The sequence below is a fragment of the Callorhinus ursinus genome, unplaced genomic scaffold (assembly GCF_003265705.2).
Source record: "Callorhinus ursinus isolate GAN/ISIS: 27379988/994484 unplaced genomic scaffold, GSC_fseal_2.0 scaffold28, whole genome shotgun sequence".
Classification (NCBI taxonomy): domain Eukaryota; kingdom Metazoa; phylum Chordata; class Mammalia; order Carnivora; family Otariidae; genus Callorhinus; species Callorhinus ursinus.
The window spans coordinates 19,167,862-19,186,490 of record NW_027397090.1 but is presented as its reverse complement, the minus strand read 5'-3'; the positions used below and the strand labels follow the sequence as shown (position 1 = coordinate 19,186,490).

The following is an 18,629-nucleotide window of genomic DNA, read 5'->3' as shown; positions in this document are numbered from 1 at the left end:
TTAAGTGAATAAACGAGTGCTTTGTGTGTGTATCATTTGCCTCAATGCACGGGCAGCTCTTCAAGAGGAACGTCGGTTCCAAAAAGAGGGGAAATTACTCTGCCTCCGGACCTCAGAGAGGGCTGTCATCCCAAAGCAGAGGTCAGCCGAGTTCAAAGCCCTGAAAAGCCCAATCACAACCCAGAGAAGTGCAGACAGTCATCCCTGTTCATCAGCACCCTGCTAGCAGAAAGCATGCTAACTGCACAGGTTTCAGCAGAAGGCACGGCAGAAAGCAACCTCAGAAGATAGGAAACCCAGACGAATGGCAACCCACTCATGTCGAAGAGGTCCTTCCGCGGGCTGCTCTCCGCGCTGCTGCCTGAGGCTGGCGTGGCCTGGGGCGGGAGGTGCTGCGCGTTCACGTAGGTGGGGGCTTCTCCAGGGGCCGCGGGCGCTCTCCCCTCCGGCATGCCGTAGATGTCCAAGGACCCTGCAACAAGAAAACAAGCCCCCTCTTCTCTTACAATGGAAAGGCTGGTCATGGGCGCAACTGCCCGTAAGCTGCCCCACCCCGCACGGGGACGATCCTATGGGCTGTTAGATAATTCCTCTTGCGGGTCTAATGCCCCTCTTCGGACCCTGGCACTGCTGTTGTGTTCTGGCCTGGACGATTTCCCAGCCTTCATGTCAAAATGTGACCGGGCAGCCTGCGAGGGTGGACACGTGATCTCTAGGGCCTGGCCGAGACTCTGGCCCTGACCTGGGTGGGGGAGCGGAGCAGGCACAGCGGGGAGGCTGCCCGGGTTCCCTTATCTCCTTTACAGTGGCCCCAAAGCAAGGAACGGAGCAGAAGAGCCACAGCCTCATTTAAATTGCCCTGTTTTGCCTTTAAGTCTAAGTGGGTGCTTTGTAAATCGACTCCATTCTAGCAATGCAATGCCAGGCACCCTTCCTCACAAACAGAGCAGACCTTCGTGCCCCAGGCTCCGCAAAGGAGGCCCAGGGTGAGCGCTTGATCGAGGACCCCCACCCACAGGCAGTGCCTCCAGGGGACCTCCTAGCTGGGCCAAGGGTGCCCCGAGGCCCGCCCGCCTCACCCTGCCTCTCACCTTGCCTGACAGGTGTTTGCTGCCAGTCTTCGCCAAACGGGTCTCCCAAGTGTCTCCCCTGGTAGTAAGTTTGCTCTTTTCCTGCAAACTATAGACACATGTAAATACATAAAGAGAAAAAGCGTCCTTGCCCCCATTCCCCATCTCTAAAAGCTACAGAGCAGTACAAGGGACCCCAACGGGGGGTCGGGTACTTTCCCAGTTACTCCCACTTTCCCTTCATGCCTCACAGTCAGCATTAGGATTTGGGAAATAGGTTTGCGTGGGTGTGAGGAAGGGGCTGCATCGCATCAAAACTACACGTGCCCATCCTGTTTTCATTTTCCAGCATCAACCCGCCCTCCGTGTGGCCGAAAATGGAGCCCTCTTAACACAGCGCCATATCCCTCGTAAAGTCAGCTTCGGCTGGTGCGTTTGTGTCAGATCACGCCCCCCACACCGGCTGGTGCGTTTGTGTCAGATCACGCCCCCCACTTCGGCTGGTGCGTTTGTGTCAGATCACGCCCCCCACTTCGGCTGGTGCGTTTGTGTCAGATCACGCCCCCCGGCCCCGCGCGGCTGGCCACGCCCACCCCATCCACCTCTGCGCCAGAGCCACTGCGTCTTGACGTCACTGTTATTTTGCCACTCCTATTAGTGTCATTGTTATTCGCACAAGGTAGGTGACATCAAAAAATTCTCCATAATGAAATAGAGATACTGCAACTCTAAAAAACAATTGCCTTACTGGAATGTTGATTTGGAGGAAAAATCAGGGAAAGGGGTGAAAGAGAAGGCTCATAAAATTCTCATCATTTCAAGGGCCCACATCCACTCTCCTCTCGGGGAATGCAAAGCGCAACCAGGCCTTTTAAAAGTCTTGAGCTCTTTCTTCTTCTCATTGAGCTCCCAGTATAATGGGATTTGTCCCAGGATGGAGAGGAGACCCCCAGACTCGTTCCTCCAGAATCCTAATACAGTTCCAAGACATCTGATTAACACCCTGGGATGTTAAAACAAAAGCCTCCCCTACTTGTCTGCTTTGTGTCATCCCAGAGAAGAAAACAAGTGAGTTATTCTGTCAAAGACTGGACAGAACACAGCCCGTCCATCAAGTGGAAGATGAAAGGAAATAAAGCTCAGGCGGCCACGACCCAGGCAGAGGTACAAGACTCACCTGGGCTGTGTCGGGGGCATGGGGCCTGGTGTGCAGCCGCACATCTATGAAACCCCCTGGAGGAGGTGTCTTGCTTGGGATGCTGTTGTAGTATGGGTGGTCTGAGCCGTCTGCCTCCTCTTCCGTCCAAGGCTCATCCAGACTCTGCATTCTGTTAGAAGAGGATTTTCCAGAGCTTTAGCCAAAAGCGGAGCTTGTTGTCAAAACCAACAAACCTAATGTGAGGATGTGCTACCCCAGAAAAGAGAGTTAGTCACTGTCCCCTCACTATCTAGATCTCAACCCTAAAAAGCAGATGAATGGTTTGGCCAGATACTTCTCCCTTATCTGCAGTTCTACTTTCCGGAAAATTCCAACCATATTTGAAACACGGAAGAACTCCTTTTTCAAAAGGACATTTAATTAGGAAAGAAAGGATTTATATCTAGAGATAGCCAGATCCTCAAGGCACATTCGTTTCCCTAAGTCAAAGCATAATCAACTAAAAGTGGAGACTTTAGTGACATCAGAGAAAATGACAGAGTAAAAATCTCTGAAAATTCTCTCTTCCATAAAACAAACAAGAAAACTAGAAAAAAAATGTTTTTCAAAATCAACTTTTTCAGAACCCTGGAAATTAATCAGAAGCTTGCAGCAAACTAATATTTGTGTGTGTGTGTGTGTGTGTGTGTTTAAGCAAACAGCTGTAAGAACAGTGGCTTGTGGCATTTTAACTTGCCCTATTCCTGTCTCTATGGTAGCCTTGAAAACCAACAGCCCACAATCACGGTGAAAACCAGCAGCCTGACAGCCATAGGAGGGGGCAAAGCGGCTCCGAGACCCTTTCAACGTACAATATTCTTCCATGTTTCTGTGCTCTTCACACACACACATTTATCCATAAACTACATGCACAATTTTATTTATTGGTTTTAAAACTTCCATAAATGTTTCCTATCCTTTTCCATTTAAGATTTTTGAGATTTAGGGGCGCCTGGGTGGCTCCGTTGGTTGAGCGGCTGCCTTCGGCTCAGGTCATGATCCTGGAGTCCCGGGATCGAGTCCCGCATCGGGCTCCCTGCTCAGCGGGGAGTCGGCTTCTCCCTCTGGCCCTCCCCCCTCTCATGTGCTCTCTCTCTCTCTCTCTCTCATTCTCGCTCTCTCAAATAAATAAATAAATAAAATCTTTAAAAAAACGATTTTTGAGGTTTATTCTGGTAATACACCTATACCAATCTACTCTTTCTAATGACTATGTCCCATTATATATAAAACTTAAAAGTGGCAGGAGAATAGTGAACAAACTTACAAATTTTATATACGGTGTATACATTGTACAGAGTATGAAAACATGCCCTGCCACACTGTAACTAACTGCTCTTCCCGCACACGGGCCCGTCTGAGCTCGGGGAAGCTTCTACCAGCCGGGAAGAGTAGGGTCTTCCCAGGCACCTCCCAAACGGATGTCTTAAAAGCCATTTCCCGGGAGATGAGAGAATGGATTAAAAGCCTCAGTCATGAAAGGGGCAGAGCTCAGAGGGGTGAGAGACGCCTTTGTAATAATGAAGGTGAAGGTAGACACCGCCTTCATGCGGAAGCCACAGAACATGGCTGTGGACGCTGGAGCGAGAGTGGAAAGCAAATTCTGGAGAAATAAGGTTTCATTGACAGCAAACACACTGTCGGAAGAGGCTTTCGTGATGCGCGCCCGAGCAAGGACAGACTATTGACATGCCCCCTGTGACTTTCTCTGGGGCCTTTGTGCTGCGCAGAATGCTCTTCTATCCTGAGGAAACTCGGTGGTACATTCTGAAGGTTTCCTACAATTCCTACTCGTATTTACTCTTTCATTAGACACTTGAAGGACTGATGAGCAGGAGCTGCCGGGGCTCATCCTGGCTATGGGCGTGCGTGCCCAGGGCGCAGGAGGCTCGGTGTCCCCAGGCCACCCAGCCCAGGGCCTCGTGGCGGGGCCCCGCGTCATGGCCGTGCTAACCATGACGGCGAGGACAAGGCGTGTGTCGCACCTGCGCCGTGCAGACCCAAGGAGGAGACACGTGGGACCCGCACCTGGTTGCAGAGGAAACGGCACCAAACATATTATACTGCATCCCTGTAACCTTGGCTACCGTCTCTATAGTTTCTAGAAAATGTTCTCCTCAACATTCACAGCATCGCCCATATGTCGGCCTCCATCTGTGGGGCTCCTGAGCCTCAGCCCGGCCCCACCAGGTGCCTCTGAGCCCGGAGCCCTGTGATCAAGCACGTCTATCCAGACCACACCCTGTGGAGGCCGTTTCGTGATTTTCTCCTCTCAAGTGGCTTTAAGAGGAAAGACTAAAATACAGAAGGCCACTGTGAAGGGTGTCACAGCGCTACTCACCGGTCGTGGAACGCGGGCACCTTGGAAGGACACTGCAAATATTGCTTAAACCGGAGTTCAAAGGCCTGTCCGATGGAGCCGATGACATCCTGGGCCAGCCCGTCGCAGCACTCCAGAATGTGACAAGCTGTGAGCGCAAGCGGCAGGGCCCGTCAGAGACACTGGGGCCACCAGGCTCCGCCACAGGAGGGGCACGTGTCCCTCACAGGCCGTCCCCGCAGCGCCGCCTGCAGCCTGCCCTGCGCCACCGCGGTAGAGCATCACCACAGGGACGCATCTCTTAACGGCTCTGCTCTCTAAACTACTGGGTCTATTTGTAAATACATTCAGACATTTGTCATTTCAAATTGATTGCTCTTAGGAATTTCTTAACAGTCTAGAAAGTACAAACACCGAGCCCAGCAGAACGAACCAGGGTTTGGAAGGAAACGTTGATGGGACAGAGAACCTAATCGTAACAAGAAGTGAGCCCCGTGCAGGCCCCGTGGGCCTGGGAACGGACCTAACCTGGCTCTTGCGGGGAGAGGCCTAAGCTACTCCGTGGATGGGGAGCAGCTTGTTCGCTGACCTCCCAGTGGGAGTTAAGTGTCCTCACTGAATGTGGCAACTCAAACAAATTAAAGATGAGTTTGAAGGGATATTAATTCACGGGTCCCTCCCACCGCACACCACCTGCACCTGCTCCAGTGTGAGGCCAGATATTCATGCACCTTCTCAGAAAAGCAGCTTGTGCTAAATAGTAAATCAAAGTTGGGGTGTCGGTGGCCAGAAGAGGGCCCCTCGGGGGGCCTGGAGCACCTCTTAGCCGCGTTGCAAAGGCACCCGCCGGCCCAGTGAGAAAGTAGGATGTCTCCTCCCAGATGCATGTCTGCGGGGGCCACAGGGGTCCCCGCCCTCCCTGTGTGACCCGCAGGGTCATGTCACTAATGGGGTAAAGGAATTCTCCCCATGGAAAAGGGCCAGTGTGGGTGTCACACTCCACCTGGCTCCTGCCAGTGGTTAGGACGTCACTGTATTTTAGGAGGGTTCCCTAGAGGCACTGCAGGGGCAGGTGGTGGGAGGAGGCATTCCACAGGGGAGCTGTCCCTGCACCTGCAACACCACCAAACCGCCCTCTTACAGCACAAAGCCGGCCGGGCACGGTGGAGCTCCCTCCGATGGCCGCTGCCAGGCCCGGGGTCCCCAGGCTTCTCGCCGCGCCTCAGACTGGAGAGGGGTGCACTGAGGACACAGGATAGCCCAAGAAGAGCAGAGTGACTGTACAGCAGCTCTGGATCGCAGTGCAAGCCCTTTGGGAACATTAGGGATGGCCAAGAGGTTTGTCCCAAGGACACGGATGCCTGGCTGTATTTTTGTTCTTGATTATTGCTATTACTTTATTTTATTATTGGTACTGGTTTTTCATTAAACATCAACCCGGGAAACACAGAGCAAGCCCGTATTACGTAGCTGTTTGAGGCGCATGGTTGTGTGTGATGCGGTAGGAGTGGAGGTCTCCCTCTAGCCCGTAAAGGAGGCAGGAGCCTGGGCGGGAGGGAGGGGGACACCCGGTCCCCACCTTCCTGTTTCCAGCCACGCACACACACCCCTGCGTCCCCACCAGCCAGGCGAGGTGCCTGGTTGGTACTTTGGAGAAGAGTAGGCTGGGGAAGTGTCAAAAATGAGCCGTTTCCCTCCCTTCTGAAAAGCAGAACAGCAGAAGGACACGGTTTCTGCAGAGGGGGCTGCAGGATCCATCCACGGGGCTGCTAGTCTACATGGCAGGGAGCCGGAAGCCTGGACTGGGCTCTCTTTAAATCGGTTCCTCGGGCATCTGCAAGGGGCAGGGCTGCAGGGGGAGCTCCCTGTTGGCTGAGGGCTGAGCCCGTTGGTCAGACAGAGAGGGCGGCAGAGCCTGCAGATGCAGACGTAAGCCACGTCTCCAGGCTCCGGTACCTCGCAGTGTTGCCTGGAAGGAGCACTTACATAGGAATGCAAATTTTTACAACCAGACTGGGTGGTGATTGGCAAGGTCCACTGACCTATCCCTCTGCAAATGCCTCTAGGAGGGGCCACACAACATCGTGTGGAAGAGCAGGGAAGGAGTCTGTACGCGGACCCCCGGGAGTCTCTGACCTGGCACCTGGCAGACACATCTCGTCACGGGGCGTCACCCCACGGACAGTAACCTGTTCTCCGTGGGCTGTCCTGGAAACGTGTCCAAGAGGCAGTATGGGGGAGGGGGCCGAAACAGAACGCTAGGCTCTCCTTCGCATTGGAATTTTAACAGAAGGGACTATATGTAGATAAAAGTCCTGTAAAGCAAACTAGAAAATGTTAACAGGTGGTACCTGGGGTGGAGGGCGGGAGGGGAGGGGAACCAGCCGGCTGAGGCAGAAGGGCTGCTTTGTATTGCTGGAATCCCCAGCCGCGATCTTCAGCAGGGAGTTCTACATGGGGCTGTGGGATGACCCGTATTCGAGCATAGCGCACTGTACTCAGCCTGCCCCCACCCAGGCTATTAGCCCCCATGGGTGGGGCTTGGGTTTTGTACATGATCAAAGGAATGGGGTTGTGGGTGTGGAGGTAGGGTCTAGGAATAAAGGGTCTGGGAGGATGGAGAGTGCTCCAATGCCTCAGATCCCCCATCCAGGCTGCGTCTGAGGCCCTGGCAGCATTGTGGGGTGTGGGGGGACGGCACAAGAGCTTGGCCTCCGTGCTCCAGGGCTGTGCCGGGCAGCGGAGGCTTCTCGGGGTGGTGGAGCTGGCCTCGGAGCTGGAGCTGGGCAGGAGGACAGGCGGGCTGGAGAGGGTCCGGGTGTCACCGAGGCCACGTTCAGGGCCTGCGAGGGATCTGTGATGCACAGGCCAGGTGCACCTGCATGGGATCTGTGATGTGCAAGCCAGGTGCGCCGAGCTACAGCCATCTGCACGCAGGTGCGTGTTTGATGCTCAGGGTCGTCCAGTGTCTCCCAACCAGGCCAAGGATGCTGCTGCACCTAACTGCCCACAAACCCCCACGGTCATTAACAGTGCGCCAGGACACATGCTCGAGTCGGCCAAGGGGGCGGAGATAATGAGGAATGTCTGGAGACCAGCTTGAAGCCTGGCTGCAGGTGGCCAAGAGACCGTAGGAGTCAAGCACTGCTTACCTCTGCGATTAACAGGGTCCTTCGCCACGTACGCCACATAGTCCGTTGTGTCCTGTAACGAGACATGCACGTCACTAATCACAGCTGGATGCACAGCGCACAGACCGGCTCAGGACTCCAACAGCCCGGTCAGGCGGCGTTCCTCCAACCTCCATGGGCAGGAATCCCCGGGCCTCGTGAAATGGGGACTTTGGCTCGGCAGGTGCAGGCCGGGGCCTGAGTTCTGCGTCCACCCCAGCTCGCACTGACCTTGTTGTCCGTGCCTGCGCCCTGGCAGCAGGGAAGTGACAGGCACCCCGTTCTCTGTGTGTTGGACTCCCCACGGGCTCTAACAACACTGATGCCTGAAGCCCCACTCCCAGATAACCTGACCTAACTGGACTGGCGGGGTGGGAGGTCGGGGGCTCTCCAGACGGTTCTGCTATGATGGAGACTGACGTGCCCTTCCCTCGGCTCTACCCAGCAGTAGTCCTCGATTGGAGCGGGCCGAGGCCTCCCTCGCAGGGCTTGTGGAAACAGATCGTGGGCCCCCACCTCGGGGTTTCTGATTCTGTGGGTCTGAGGTGAGGCCCCAAGTGTGCATTTCCAAGAAGTTTCCCACTAATGCTGGTGCTGCCGGTCTAGAAGCTGAGAGGAAACCAGAAGCTGGGTGGCAAACACCTTCCTGGGTGGAGGAGATGTGATGGTGCTTTTCCTCTCGGACAGAAGCAGTAATTTTAATCTTCTTAAGACGTTTCCAACACCTGAGCTCCATGGACTAGTCTGGCTGTAACAGGGGACAGCGAGTCCGCTTGGCCGCATGGAGGAAACTCTGTCCTCAGAAGTGGGCTAGGGCCACCACGTGGGTTTTAGTTTCTAAACCGGCAGAGGAAACATAATTCTCCTCGTTGTTGAAAGCAGAAAAGACGTCCTTGCAAAGTTGACATTTGCAACATTCAAAAAATTCTCCGGGAGGCAACTGGTAAAGGCGCACCCCATTGTTGCAGATACTTCCCAAATGTCACTGCTTCGAAGGCTCCAGAGTTACAGATGGGCTCCCGCTGCATTCAGCATCTGACAGATTCTGTGCCGTGAGTTCCTCCATTACTTCTCTCCATGGGCAGCACACCATCTCTTCTCTCTCTGCTCCAGGACAATGCTCTGACAGGAGGGAGAGGACAGTGCATGTGGGGGTGTACAGGGGTCATGAGCACCCACTGCTGGAGGTGCCAGGTGCCGGGCACTTGTCTGTACACACCGTTACCCAGAGTTCATGGTGAGGGCTCTCTTGGCAGCTTCTGACATGATGGGCTGCTACCTGGGGTCCCTCTGGCATGCAGCCTGCCTATGCTGTTCCATCCTCCTGCTCAGGCCACTGCCCACTGGTATATTCATAGACCGAGCTGGGAAGGGCATGGACCCAGCTTCCGGTCATTTCCAACAGGGAAGATCTGTCGGGATCTGAAGCCATCTGCAGCTTGGAGTCACAGATGTTCTTCATGGGTTCAGGGGCTAACAGCATTAGAAGGGTCCTATGACAGCACTCGTGTCTCTCAGTCTGTGATCTGTGGAACCCTGGAGCTGGGCAAGTATAGTCCCCGTTGTTTGAGGTGTCATCAGAATTTTTTTTTTAAATTTGTGTTTTCATTTCCATGATAATCTTAAAAATTAATACAAGAATATCTGGGCCCACCCGTGTGACCACTGTGGTGTCAGTTCTGCGTGTGCTGTCAGCACCAAGGTTCTCTGTTGGGTTTCTGATATTACGGGTGCCAGGTTTGTAAAGAATTAGAGAAAAAAGAACACTCAGACTAGATGATTTTGCCCCAATTCAAGCAATGAATGTCACATTTGTACATAATGATGTATCACTGAAGGGCTTGCTTGAATAGAATAAATTAGTGGAAGGACTGAGTCATCCAGGCACCCAAGGTAGTGGAGAGAGGCCGACCTTGAAGGATCCTGCACTATGGTGGCAGGTTCCAGAGGCACGCTGAGAGCAGAGACCCAAAACCATCCATCACAGCAAATTAATGTAACTGAATGCTGTCAGCTTTCCCGTGTTTATCGGTATTAAACTTCTGACCTGGATTGGGGTTTAGTGTTCAATAAGAAGTCGAAACAGAAGGAGTCAATACTTGATTTATGTTTGTGCATATTTGGGTAACAAAATCAATTTGAGTCAGCACAAGTGGAAAGTGCAAGGAAATTCTTCTTTTTAAATTCTTACTCCAGCCTGAGAAATGCTGCTCTGGGAAAAGAAGACCAGGAAGGAGCTGTGACATGTGTCCCGTCCCCCAGATGGACCCAGAGCTGAGCTCTTCTAATGTCAATATTGATCATTTTCTGGCACACTGTGGGGGCAAGGGTGTATTGCTATTCAGAACATTGTTCTAGACATCACACAGCCACACACTGGACACCCCAAGTTCTGAGATGGGGCTTCCAAGTGCCTGTCCTGTGCCCACCCCGTCCCTGTTCCCACTCTCCGGGACTTTCTGAGCCTGGCCAGCATTCCGGCACTCCTTGGGGGCCTTGGAACAGTTAATTACAGTAGATTAGAATAATAGTGCACCTTTTGGGGAGTTCGGATTAACAGTGTTTTTCACTGTCTTACTTGATATTTCAAAATGCCATTTTCTTACTGGGTAAGCCAAAGCACAAAGCAGTAAATAGATACACACTCAGTGGCAGAACCAGGAATACAACCTGGAATTGTTAGTTTTACTTAAACATCTACCAATTATAGTGGTGACAAACCAGTTTGGAATGGGAACTCATGCACAACATGAACACACATTTGATTGGTTAAAATGGAAAGTAACTGGGTTTCCTGTCCTCCTAATGACATTTTCAGCATCAGAAGAAAATATAAAAAGGTTATGAATTACTTTAAGGGTCACTGAATGCTTCCTCTTTTTTTTTTTTTTTTTGTTAATGATGAGATGATGAGGAAATTTGAAAGCACCTCATAGACCGGTGCGCATCCTGGAGAGTAACATAATTTGAACACAAGCCAATGTATTTGGCTTCCAGAATTTTCCATCTCTGTATGTCCACTCCTAACATCAGCATTAGATGAGGTTTGAGACAAGTTCTTGGAAGAATCTGTTGACTACAGGTGTGTTCTTTTTTTCCTTTTACTTTTCAGGCTGGGTTACCTCCCCAATTTCAGAAACTATGGCTCCAAGCAGCATATTGGACCAGCAGTTAGAGCCCCTGCGAGTCGATTAGAGCCGATGCAGACACAGGGGAAGATGTGAGGGCAGCTAGGCATATGCACGTGCAGCACGGGTGGAGAATGGCACACCTGTCCCTCCACATAGCACCCTCAGAGATGCCCTTCAGATGGCTTTGATTGTGGCGGACTCCCACTGTCTAGATGTGTGTCTCAATGAGGTCTTTCACTTTACAATTAAACATAAGAAATGAAGGGACTAGAAAGAAAGTAGAAGGGAAGGCAGGGGACAGAGGAGACCATGATGGGAGACTTTTGAGGATAAGACCCTAAGTGTGGGAGACAGCGTGAGTCAGTGGAAGTACTGAGGGGTGCTCGGATGGTGCCCTGTCATCCTCTGTCAATTAGGTGGGGGTTTGAGGGCAGAGAACCATGTGCAGGGCGGTGAATCCCTCTCCTGCCAGCACCCTGGGCCCCATGATGCCTCCCAGGGGGCTGCAGCAGCTGGGGTGGGGGTGGCAGGCGCAGGCTGTCTGCAGCCCAGACACCCGGGCCCGGACGGTACTGTCCTTTGGAAATGTGGAGACCAGAGCCAGCAGTGGAAACCGCCCCCTTGATTTCACCTTCGGGCTAGAGGCAGGTTCCCCAGGTAAAGGGAGCAGGGGAGGAAGAGCGTGTGGGATCAACACAGACCCTGGGAAACACTCCCTCCCCGGGCCAGACCCAGACACGACCTCTGGCACCGGTCACGCGGGCTGCCTTGGACCGTAAACTTCTACAGAACAAAACGCCGCTTCTAAACCTCCATCCTGTGATGATAAAAGATTATTTAACAGCGAAGGGATGTCTTGCCAGGATATAGAACAATTTTTCTTTTTGAGTCAATTTAGGTCCAAGAAAATACTCACCTGTTGTTGTCCTAATTTTTAAATATTTCCCCAGATCGGTGAAAATGTTACTGGGACCAATGCGAAATGGTATGATAACAGTCTTGGGGGGAGGGGTGCTTTCCTCCCCTTCGCTGCGGGAAGGGCTGAAAGGCTTTCCTTCCCTGGAGACGATTTGCTGCCTGGGTTGCTCCAAAGGACTGGTGGGCAACAGGGAGCAGCAGTCAGTGGGTGGGGGAGAAGGAGGAGGGAGGAGGAGGAGGGGGAGGCTTTCTGATGACCCTGAAACTGAGCACGTGGACACCGCCTCCTGGTGCTCCTGACCAAGGTAGGGGCAAATCCCTTTGTGACCCCACCTTCTTAACAAAAGAGGCAATGCAAAAATAGAACACTCTCATTCTGCGCTCTCTCTCGCTCTCTCTCTGCACTCCTTCCCTGCTGGCAAAGCAAACCAGTAAGACGACAGCATTAAATTTGGGGAGAAGAATTCTAATTCCAAACATCTATGAATAAAGCAGACTAAGTAAATTCACAGCCTTCCAGTTGACTTCAAATAGGAAATCAGAGGGCCCTCGGGGAGGCCCAACAGAAGAAAGGAACGAGGAAGGACTCGCCGTCTCCAGACTGGGACCCTGTCGGCTCCGAGACTAGGGATGGCCCCAAGAGCTCCTCAGAAAGCCAACACTGGAAGGATTTTGGACAGCTTTGGGCTGAGGAAATGAAAATTCATGGTCGTCGAGAAGAGCTTGTGGAATCGGGAGGGGGCAGCCAGCATCCCGGTTACCTTTCCCGGTCGTGAAGCTAGACCCCTTCTCGGGGACTCCCAGCGAGAACAAGGAACACAAGCCGTGGGCACTTACCGGGTCTCCCCCGGACGCGAAGGAGATGGACTGCATGTGGTGGTTCGCGATGATCTGCCCAGAACAAGAAACGAGAGAGGTCGTCAGTACGCGGTCCTCAGCTCTGAAAACCAACTGCTTCTTGGCAGGCGGGAGGAACCTGCAAGGTGTCCTGAAGATGGGTCAAGCGGGTACCCGACGAACACGACAGTGATCAGTCGTGACGGCCACCCACCGTTAATGGGCTTTTCCCAACGCTGCCCCTGCTGGTCTAGCCGCTCGGCCCGAGCCATGTCACGTGGGTCTGATGGCAGCCCTCAAGGGAGGAAGGAGGGGCGCCCACTTCACAGACGGAGAGCCTAAGGCCCAGGGGCGAGAGCGGGCCGTGGGCAGCACTGTGACCACACACGGGGCTCTCTGACAAGGAAAGGGGCTCAGCCCCACGCCGAGACACGTCCACGGTGCAGTGTCTTGTCTCCAGAGACACACGCGGCCTGCAGCGCCGAGGGGAGCGTGTCACCCACTTGAATCCCGGGCACGTACAAATCCAGAAAGCCCGCATCAGACGTGGGGCCGTCTCAGGCACCCTTGTAATCAATGTGATCAACTTAGAGGCCAGCCAGGGCATCCCAAGTTTATTTTAAACTGGGAAATTTCCATTAGCATTGTAGACGGCTGCCTGCGGTAGGAGTCAGGAGACCCTGAGTAAATTAGGAGCTGCCCTAAATTTAAAAAGCTACATACGTTTTCCCTGCTATTTGTATCATTTTGAAGACAATGTAATGACACTGAAGTAAATTCCAGGGGTGGAAACAGCAGTCCTGCCCCTACCCCAATACCACCAATGTAGGGTTATCTCCGCACGGCCCCTCAAGCCCTCGGCAGCAGGCAGGGGGAAATTACGGAGGTGACACCCTACCATCCCCGGGGCCTCCCAGCCACGCTCCCGTAACCCTCAAAGCAAGACTATGGCTGAGCTGTAAGAGAAAATCAGACAGTTAAAATGCTTACTTGGGTTGTTGGCACTTGCAAGCCGCTTGGGATCTAGAAAGACCTGAGCGTGTAACTGGTTACGAACAAGGAGGCCGGCTCTGGAGCCCATGCGGACCCTGCCGGATCCAGCCACCTGCAGCCGCGTGCAGCCTTCCGGAACCCTCCCGCCTCCTGCCCTGGGCCAGGAGGCCCCCAGCGTGGCAACGAGCACCAGCAATCCCCAAGTGAGGTTAAACTTCTAAAAGGTGTTGATTTTTGCTTAGTTTTTGCTCGTAAGGCAGCTCTCATACTGGGGTTTAAAACTGAGGCAGACGTTATGACTTGGGGGATACAATGGAAATCGTATTTGGTCTCCACGATCATGCCTGACCATTAGTGTGTGGTTGTTCTCAGCCCTTTGGGTAAGATGGAAATTAAACGGAGAGCAAGAAGTCTGGAGATGGTGAACCGAAAGCAGGTGTTTCCACCCCTGGGAGGTCGATGGTGCTTCTCCTCCCTGTGCGCTCTGCAGAGGGGAGTGGCCGGGCCCTTTCAAGGTCCCTCTGTGCGGGGTGGGGAACGTCCAGCCGGGCCTGCTCCTAAATTGATTGCAACAGGCACCCCGTGTACACTCCGCCACGGGAGAGCCAGGGGATGTGGCCGGGACACGCGCCGACCATCCCAGGCTGTACCCCTGTGTCCGGGAGGGCGCCCCCGCTCCTGAGCCAGCCCCACACCCATCCTCCACAGACAGTGAGGACCGGCCACAGCCAACCAGCCCCCAGTGCCAGGACGGCCCTTCCCTTCCCCTCTTCCTGATTGCTGTTTTAAGGGAGGAATGAGGGAGAGGAGGGGACTAGGAGGTGTAGCCACAGAACCGAGGGCCACCCTGAGGATCTCCAGAAACGGGAGCACCCATACATCATGTGAGTGTGGATAAGGGCGCGTGGTTCAGGGCCGAGGGGACCTGCCTCCTTCGCCTGCTGGGCAGGGTGAGGTTGCAGCCCGGGCCGCAGGTGCTCAGCCCTGAGGCAGCCCCGGAGCAAGGCTGAGCCCGCTGAGCCCTCCCAACCCACCACCTAAATGACAGTCCTCCCCCCCCCGTCGGTGCACCAATGAGAAAAGATGATGATTGTCTACTGGGGGGGCTAGGGAAAAGGAGAGAGCGTGAGGCGTCGAAACAAACCCAGACGTTGCCTCTCGTTTCTACGCTGGATCTAGAATTTATTTCAACACTCAGGTGGGGGGCAGATGAATAAATGAAGCTGGGGTGCTGCTTGCTTACCCGGGAAGCACTGAAATCAGTAAATATAAAGGTATGTGTGGTAACATAAAGGTAACCCCGGGCATCCCTGGGAACACACGGCCAGAGTCAGGGAGGGTCGTTCGGAGGCCTGGGGCTGGCCCACCTCTGGCCGTGTGGATGCGTCCGATTTCCAGCTCACACTGTCCGGAGGCCCGGGCGGAGCAGAACTCACGCCCCTGTGTGTCTATGAGCATTTGCACCTGTGGGCACCCGGGACAGCCCCTGACCTCTACCCACTGTTCCAGCTGAAGGAACTGAGGTCAGAGACGCCTACGACAGACGCTGCCGAGGGGCCGGCCCTCCCCCACTGACTTCACCCCTCGGTCGCCACTACTGTATGGCCTCGGCCTCGGCAGACCTCCCACTCCGGCCGGGCCATGTCCACTATCACGGGACGCTGCCAACCGCCAGAGGCTCCAGACGAGGAACCACGGAGACAGAAAAGACAGGGCTCATTAAGCCGCCACGTGCCATCCACTTCAGAGATGATCGAATGTGGAAGTAAGACGTGGGCTTGCAGAGCAAAGGAAACGGGATTTCAAAAGGAATGAAACCCGTGGCAGACACACGCACCTCTCCTTACGCTGCGAGTAAATCTATGACTTCAGAATTATCCTCAAGGGAAAGGTCATTTATAGCAGAATTAAAGAAAACCAATTCCATCTATATTCTGTTGGTGACCCTTCAGAGGAGCTAAAGTTTGCAGATGAGTGAAGATTTTAGACGAACGTGCTCTGCCCTGAACACCCGTCATGGGGGCTATGGGCGGGGCAGGGCACCCGAGTGCCTACAGACCTGTTTGGAGTCGGGCGTCCGAAGGTTCAGGCTGGCGGTGGATATGGTCAGGGAGATGCTCATCCCCGCAAACTGGAGGTTGCTCTTGCCCAAGATGCTGGACAGCATTTTGCTGGGAGGCTGTGAAATCAAGCAGCGTGATTTTAGCTTTGGATTCCCATTGTCTTGGCCTCTCCATGGCTCCCGTCTGCCACACCCCCAAACCTCCACCTTCCCGCCCTCACGGGGCTCAGGAAGGAGACTGTGCCACGAAGGAGCTGGGAGGCGGGATCCGACGCTAACACACAAGTTCTGCGGCACACAACAGGCGGCGGTAACATTTCCTGTGCACACGCTGGGACGTCAGCACCGAGTCCAGGTGCCTCCTGCGGGGACGCATCTCGTGTCCCTCCTAAGCCTGGGGCACATGCACAGACCAGCGCCCACAGCTGTGAGGCCCAGAAACCGGTTTCATTAAAGGACTCAGGGCCAGAGTAGGAGGGTCCAGCTCATGGGGCAAAGAGCATCCTGCGGAGTCTCGAGACTGTTCACTGCTGAGAGGCATGGAGCACAAACCCTCTGGCGGGAACATCGTCCAGGCCCGAGCTAACAGACTTAGAACGTGCTGGGCCCGCACAAGGACGGATGACCCGGTTCGGCTTGACTAAAGGTCCTTCACATGGGCCCGTCGGACTGCGTTTTCCCACCACGCACCTTCCCCCAGGCACTGCCAAAACCCGCCTCCCATCCAGGGCCCACTGACCACCCTTCCCTTTCAGATAAGAATGTGCCCTCTTTAGATATGCCAATTAACACTAGTTCTTAACCAGGCATGCACTGCTTTTTAATCTCCTGAAAGAGCTATTTAAAAATAGAGACGCTCCCCGTTTTGATTAAGTCACACCTGGGGTGGAGCCCTGAAACACACCTTACTTCCACCACCTTCGCCTGGCTCTGAAAGAGGAGCTTCCCGAGCTCTGTGCTCACGCTCCCGCCTAGCTACTGCATGCGAGATTCAAGACCCAAAGTTCTCTGCCAGAAACCCGGCTGCCCTGTGGCTTCACCAATGTCCCCAGGCCATGAAGACAAAACCCACCTGCAGCCCGGGAAGTGACAGGGGCAAACACGCAACCTGCCTGCAAACCTCAGCCTCAGGACAGACTCAGAGACACCAGAGATGCTCCCCCTGATAGAGTCTGGGCATAGACAGGCCCAATGGTGAGCACTTAGTTATGTACCTGCTGGACTTTTAACAAGAGAGTTTTTCTGAGCTTTCTCTCAATCCATATTTTCCCCTACCGACCTAACCACCTCAGAGTGAAAAGGTGGAGTGACCTGGGCTTGAGCTCAGCCCACCACCTACGCACACCATGGCTTCTCTCTCTGTGCCTCAGTTTATGCCATCTGTAAAATGGGAATATCCGTGGCATCCTGGAGCAGGCTCTACCAGCTAATGAGAGACAATTATTACATTTGCAGGAATTTTATGAGCTGGGCTTTAAAAGCAGCTGCTGTGAAAAACTAATTTATGTAAACTTGCAATTAAATAAATTACATTTAAAAAACAAAAAAACAATACTCAAAACTCATCACTTTCTAGCTGTTTCTGCTGCATTAACAGTCGTCTGTGCTGTTCTGGCCACACGTGTCTACTGCACCTGGGCACCAGGTGGGGACACGTGCAATGATGGTGCTGCTGCACGTCTTCAGGGATGTCACATTAGAGCTTGAAATCTGCCAGGCGGAGTACACATACCACGGAAACTGGCAAACACTACAGATTTTGCCAGTAATCTTCTTACTCTGCCCCCCGCCAAGAGCTGCTGGTTAAATCTACCAGCACAGCAGTGGGACGTCTGTCCCAAATGTTGCCCCAGTGAAGTGAGTTCACGCCCCTAAAGGCTTAGTGGAGCTCGGGCCCTGTCTCACGTGTCTGTTCTCATCACTGTCTGTAGGTTTTGGCCCCTGGGGTGCAATGGGGTGCTGACGGGTCGGCCGGTGACAGCCAACTGTCCTGCCGAGCGCATGGCCGGGGGACCCTAACGGGGCCCTGATGGGTGGGGTGTGACTGAAGGTGCCACGTGGGGAGAAGACACAGGGGACAGTACCTTTCTCTTCCTGAAGGCTCCCTTGGCGCCAGGGACGGCTTCACACACACGGCTGATGGCTTCCCTTAAGGAGGCAGGAAGAGAGATCCATTTGTCACATTAATCAGGATTCTGCAACCCGGAGACCACATGTGCACATCCCCAGGGAAAACATCTGCTGTGCATTCAGTGTAGGCAGCAGTCCCCCCACCCCGCAGGGGTCACCCAGTTCCCTTTGAACAAACAGGTCATCGTGAACCTCTGACGGGCAGCACCCTAGCTCTTCCTGGTGCTACGGACGCATTCTGACCATGTGACAGGTATCGATGCCACGCCCCTCTGTTGTATGTTTGGTTAGGACGCCATCTAATAAACCAATACCCAGACTTGTGGCCTCCTGGTGTTCCCTTCAAGGTCACGGTCCTGGCACAGGCCCTGACCGGATCAAGTACTGCTACAGGTCAGCATCCTTCCAAAGTGGGTCAGAAAGTTATCAAAAGAAATTTGGTCCTCTGAGTGTTATTCTCAGCTTCTGCAGTTGGTAAGCGTCATCAAAGCAAGAGGGCTCCGAGGGAGGGGAGGCACTCCAGCGGGACACAGCTGAGCCAGACGTGAGGTCTGTGCAGGGCAGCTCCCCGAAGCGCGCATTTACTGAGCGGCTACTATGTGCTGGGCGCCGCCCTGAGGAATGGAGACAAGGAGAGTCCTCGGTGTAGGGGGTGTGACAGGAGGTCCGGTTGCAGAGGGGCCCCAGGGCAGGAGACCTCGGGAGGGTGGGGAACGTGGGGGACGTGGGGGCCGGAGCACACGGAGGCTGCTCTGGTCCAGACGTGGAGGCAGGGGGTGGGGAGGACGTGGCTGGCGGCA

General features: G+C 54.0%; 1 protein-coding gene across 2 annotated transcripts in view; it reads right to left on the bottom strand.

Annotated features, from left to right (window-relative positions):
• Window positions 1-18,629, bottom strand: part of SHC3 (SHC adaptor protein 3) — a 100,478-nt gene that overhangs the window by 24,480 nt on the left and 57,369 nt on the right. For both annotated transcript variants that reach the window (XM_025891679.2, XM_073878198.1), the window contains exons 3-10: window positions 17,784-17,847; window positions 15,697-15,816; window positions 12,645-12,698; window positions 7,741-7,792; window positions 4,610-4,736; window positions 2,248-2,398; window positions 1,092-1,179; window positions 317-472 (exon numbers count right to left, since the gene is read on the bottom strand). In XM_025891679.2, coding sequence (XP_025747464.1) covers window positions 317-472; window positions 1,092-1,179; window positions 2,248-2,398; window positions 4,610-4,736; window positions 7,741-7,792; window positions 12,645-12,698; window positions 15,697-15,816; window positions 17,784-17,847 — 812 coding nt within the window. The remainder of the gene's footprint in view (window positions 1-316; window positions 473-1,091; window positions 1,180-2,247; window positions 2,399-4,609; window positions 4,737-7,740; window positions 7,793-12,644; window positions 12,699-15,696; window positions 15,817-17,783; window positions 17,848-18,629) is intronic.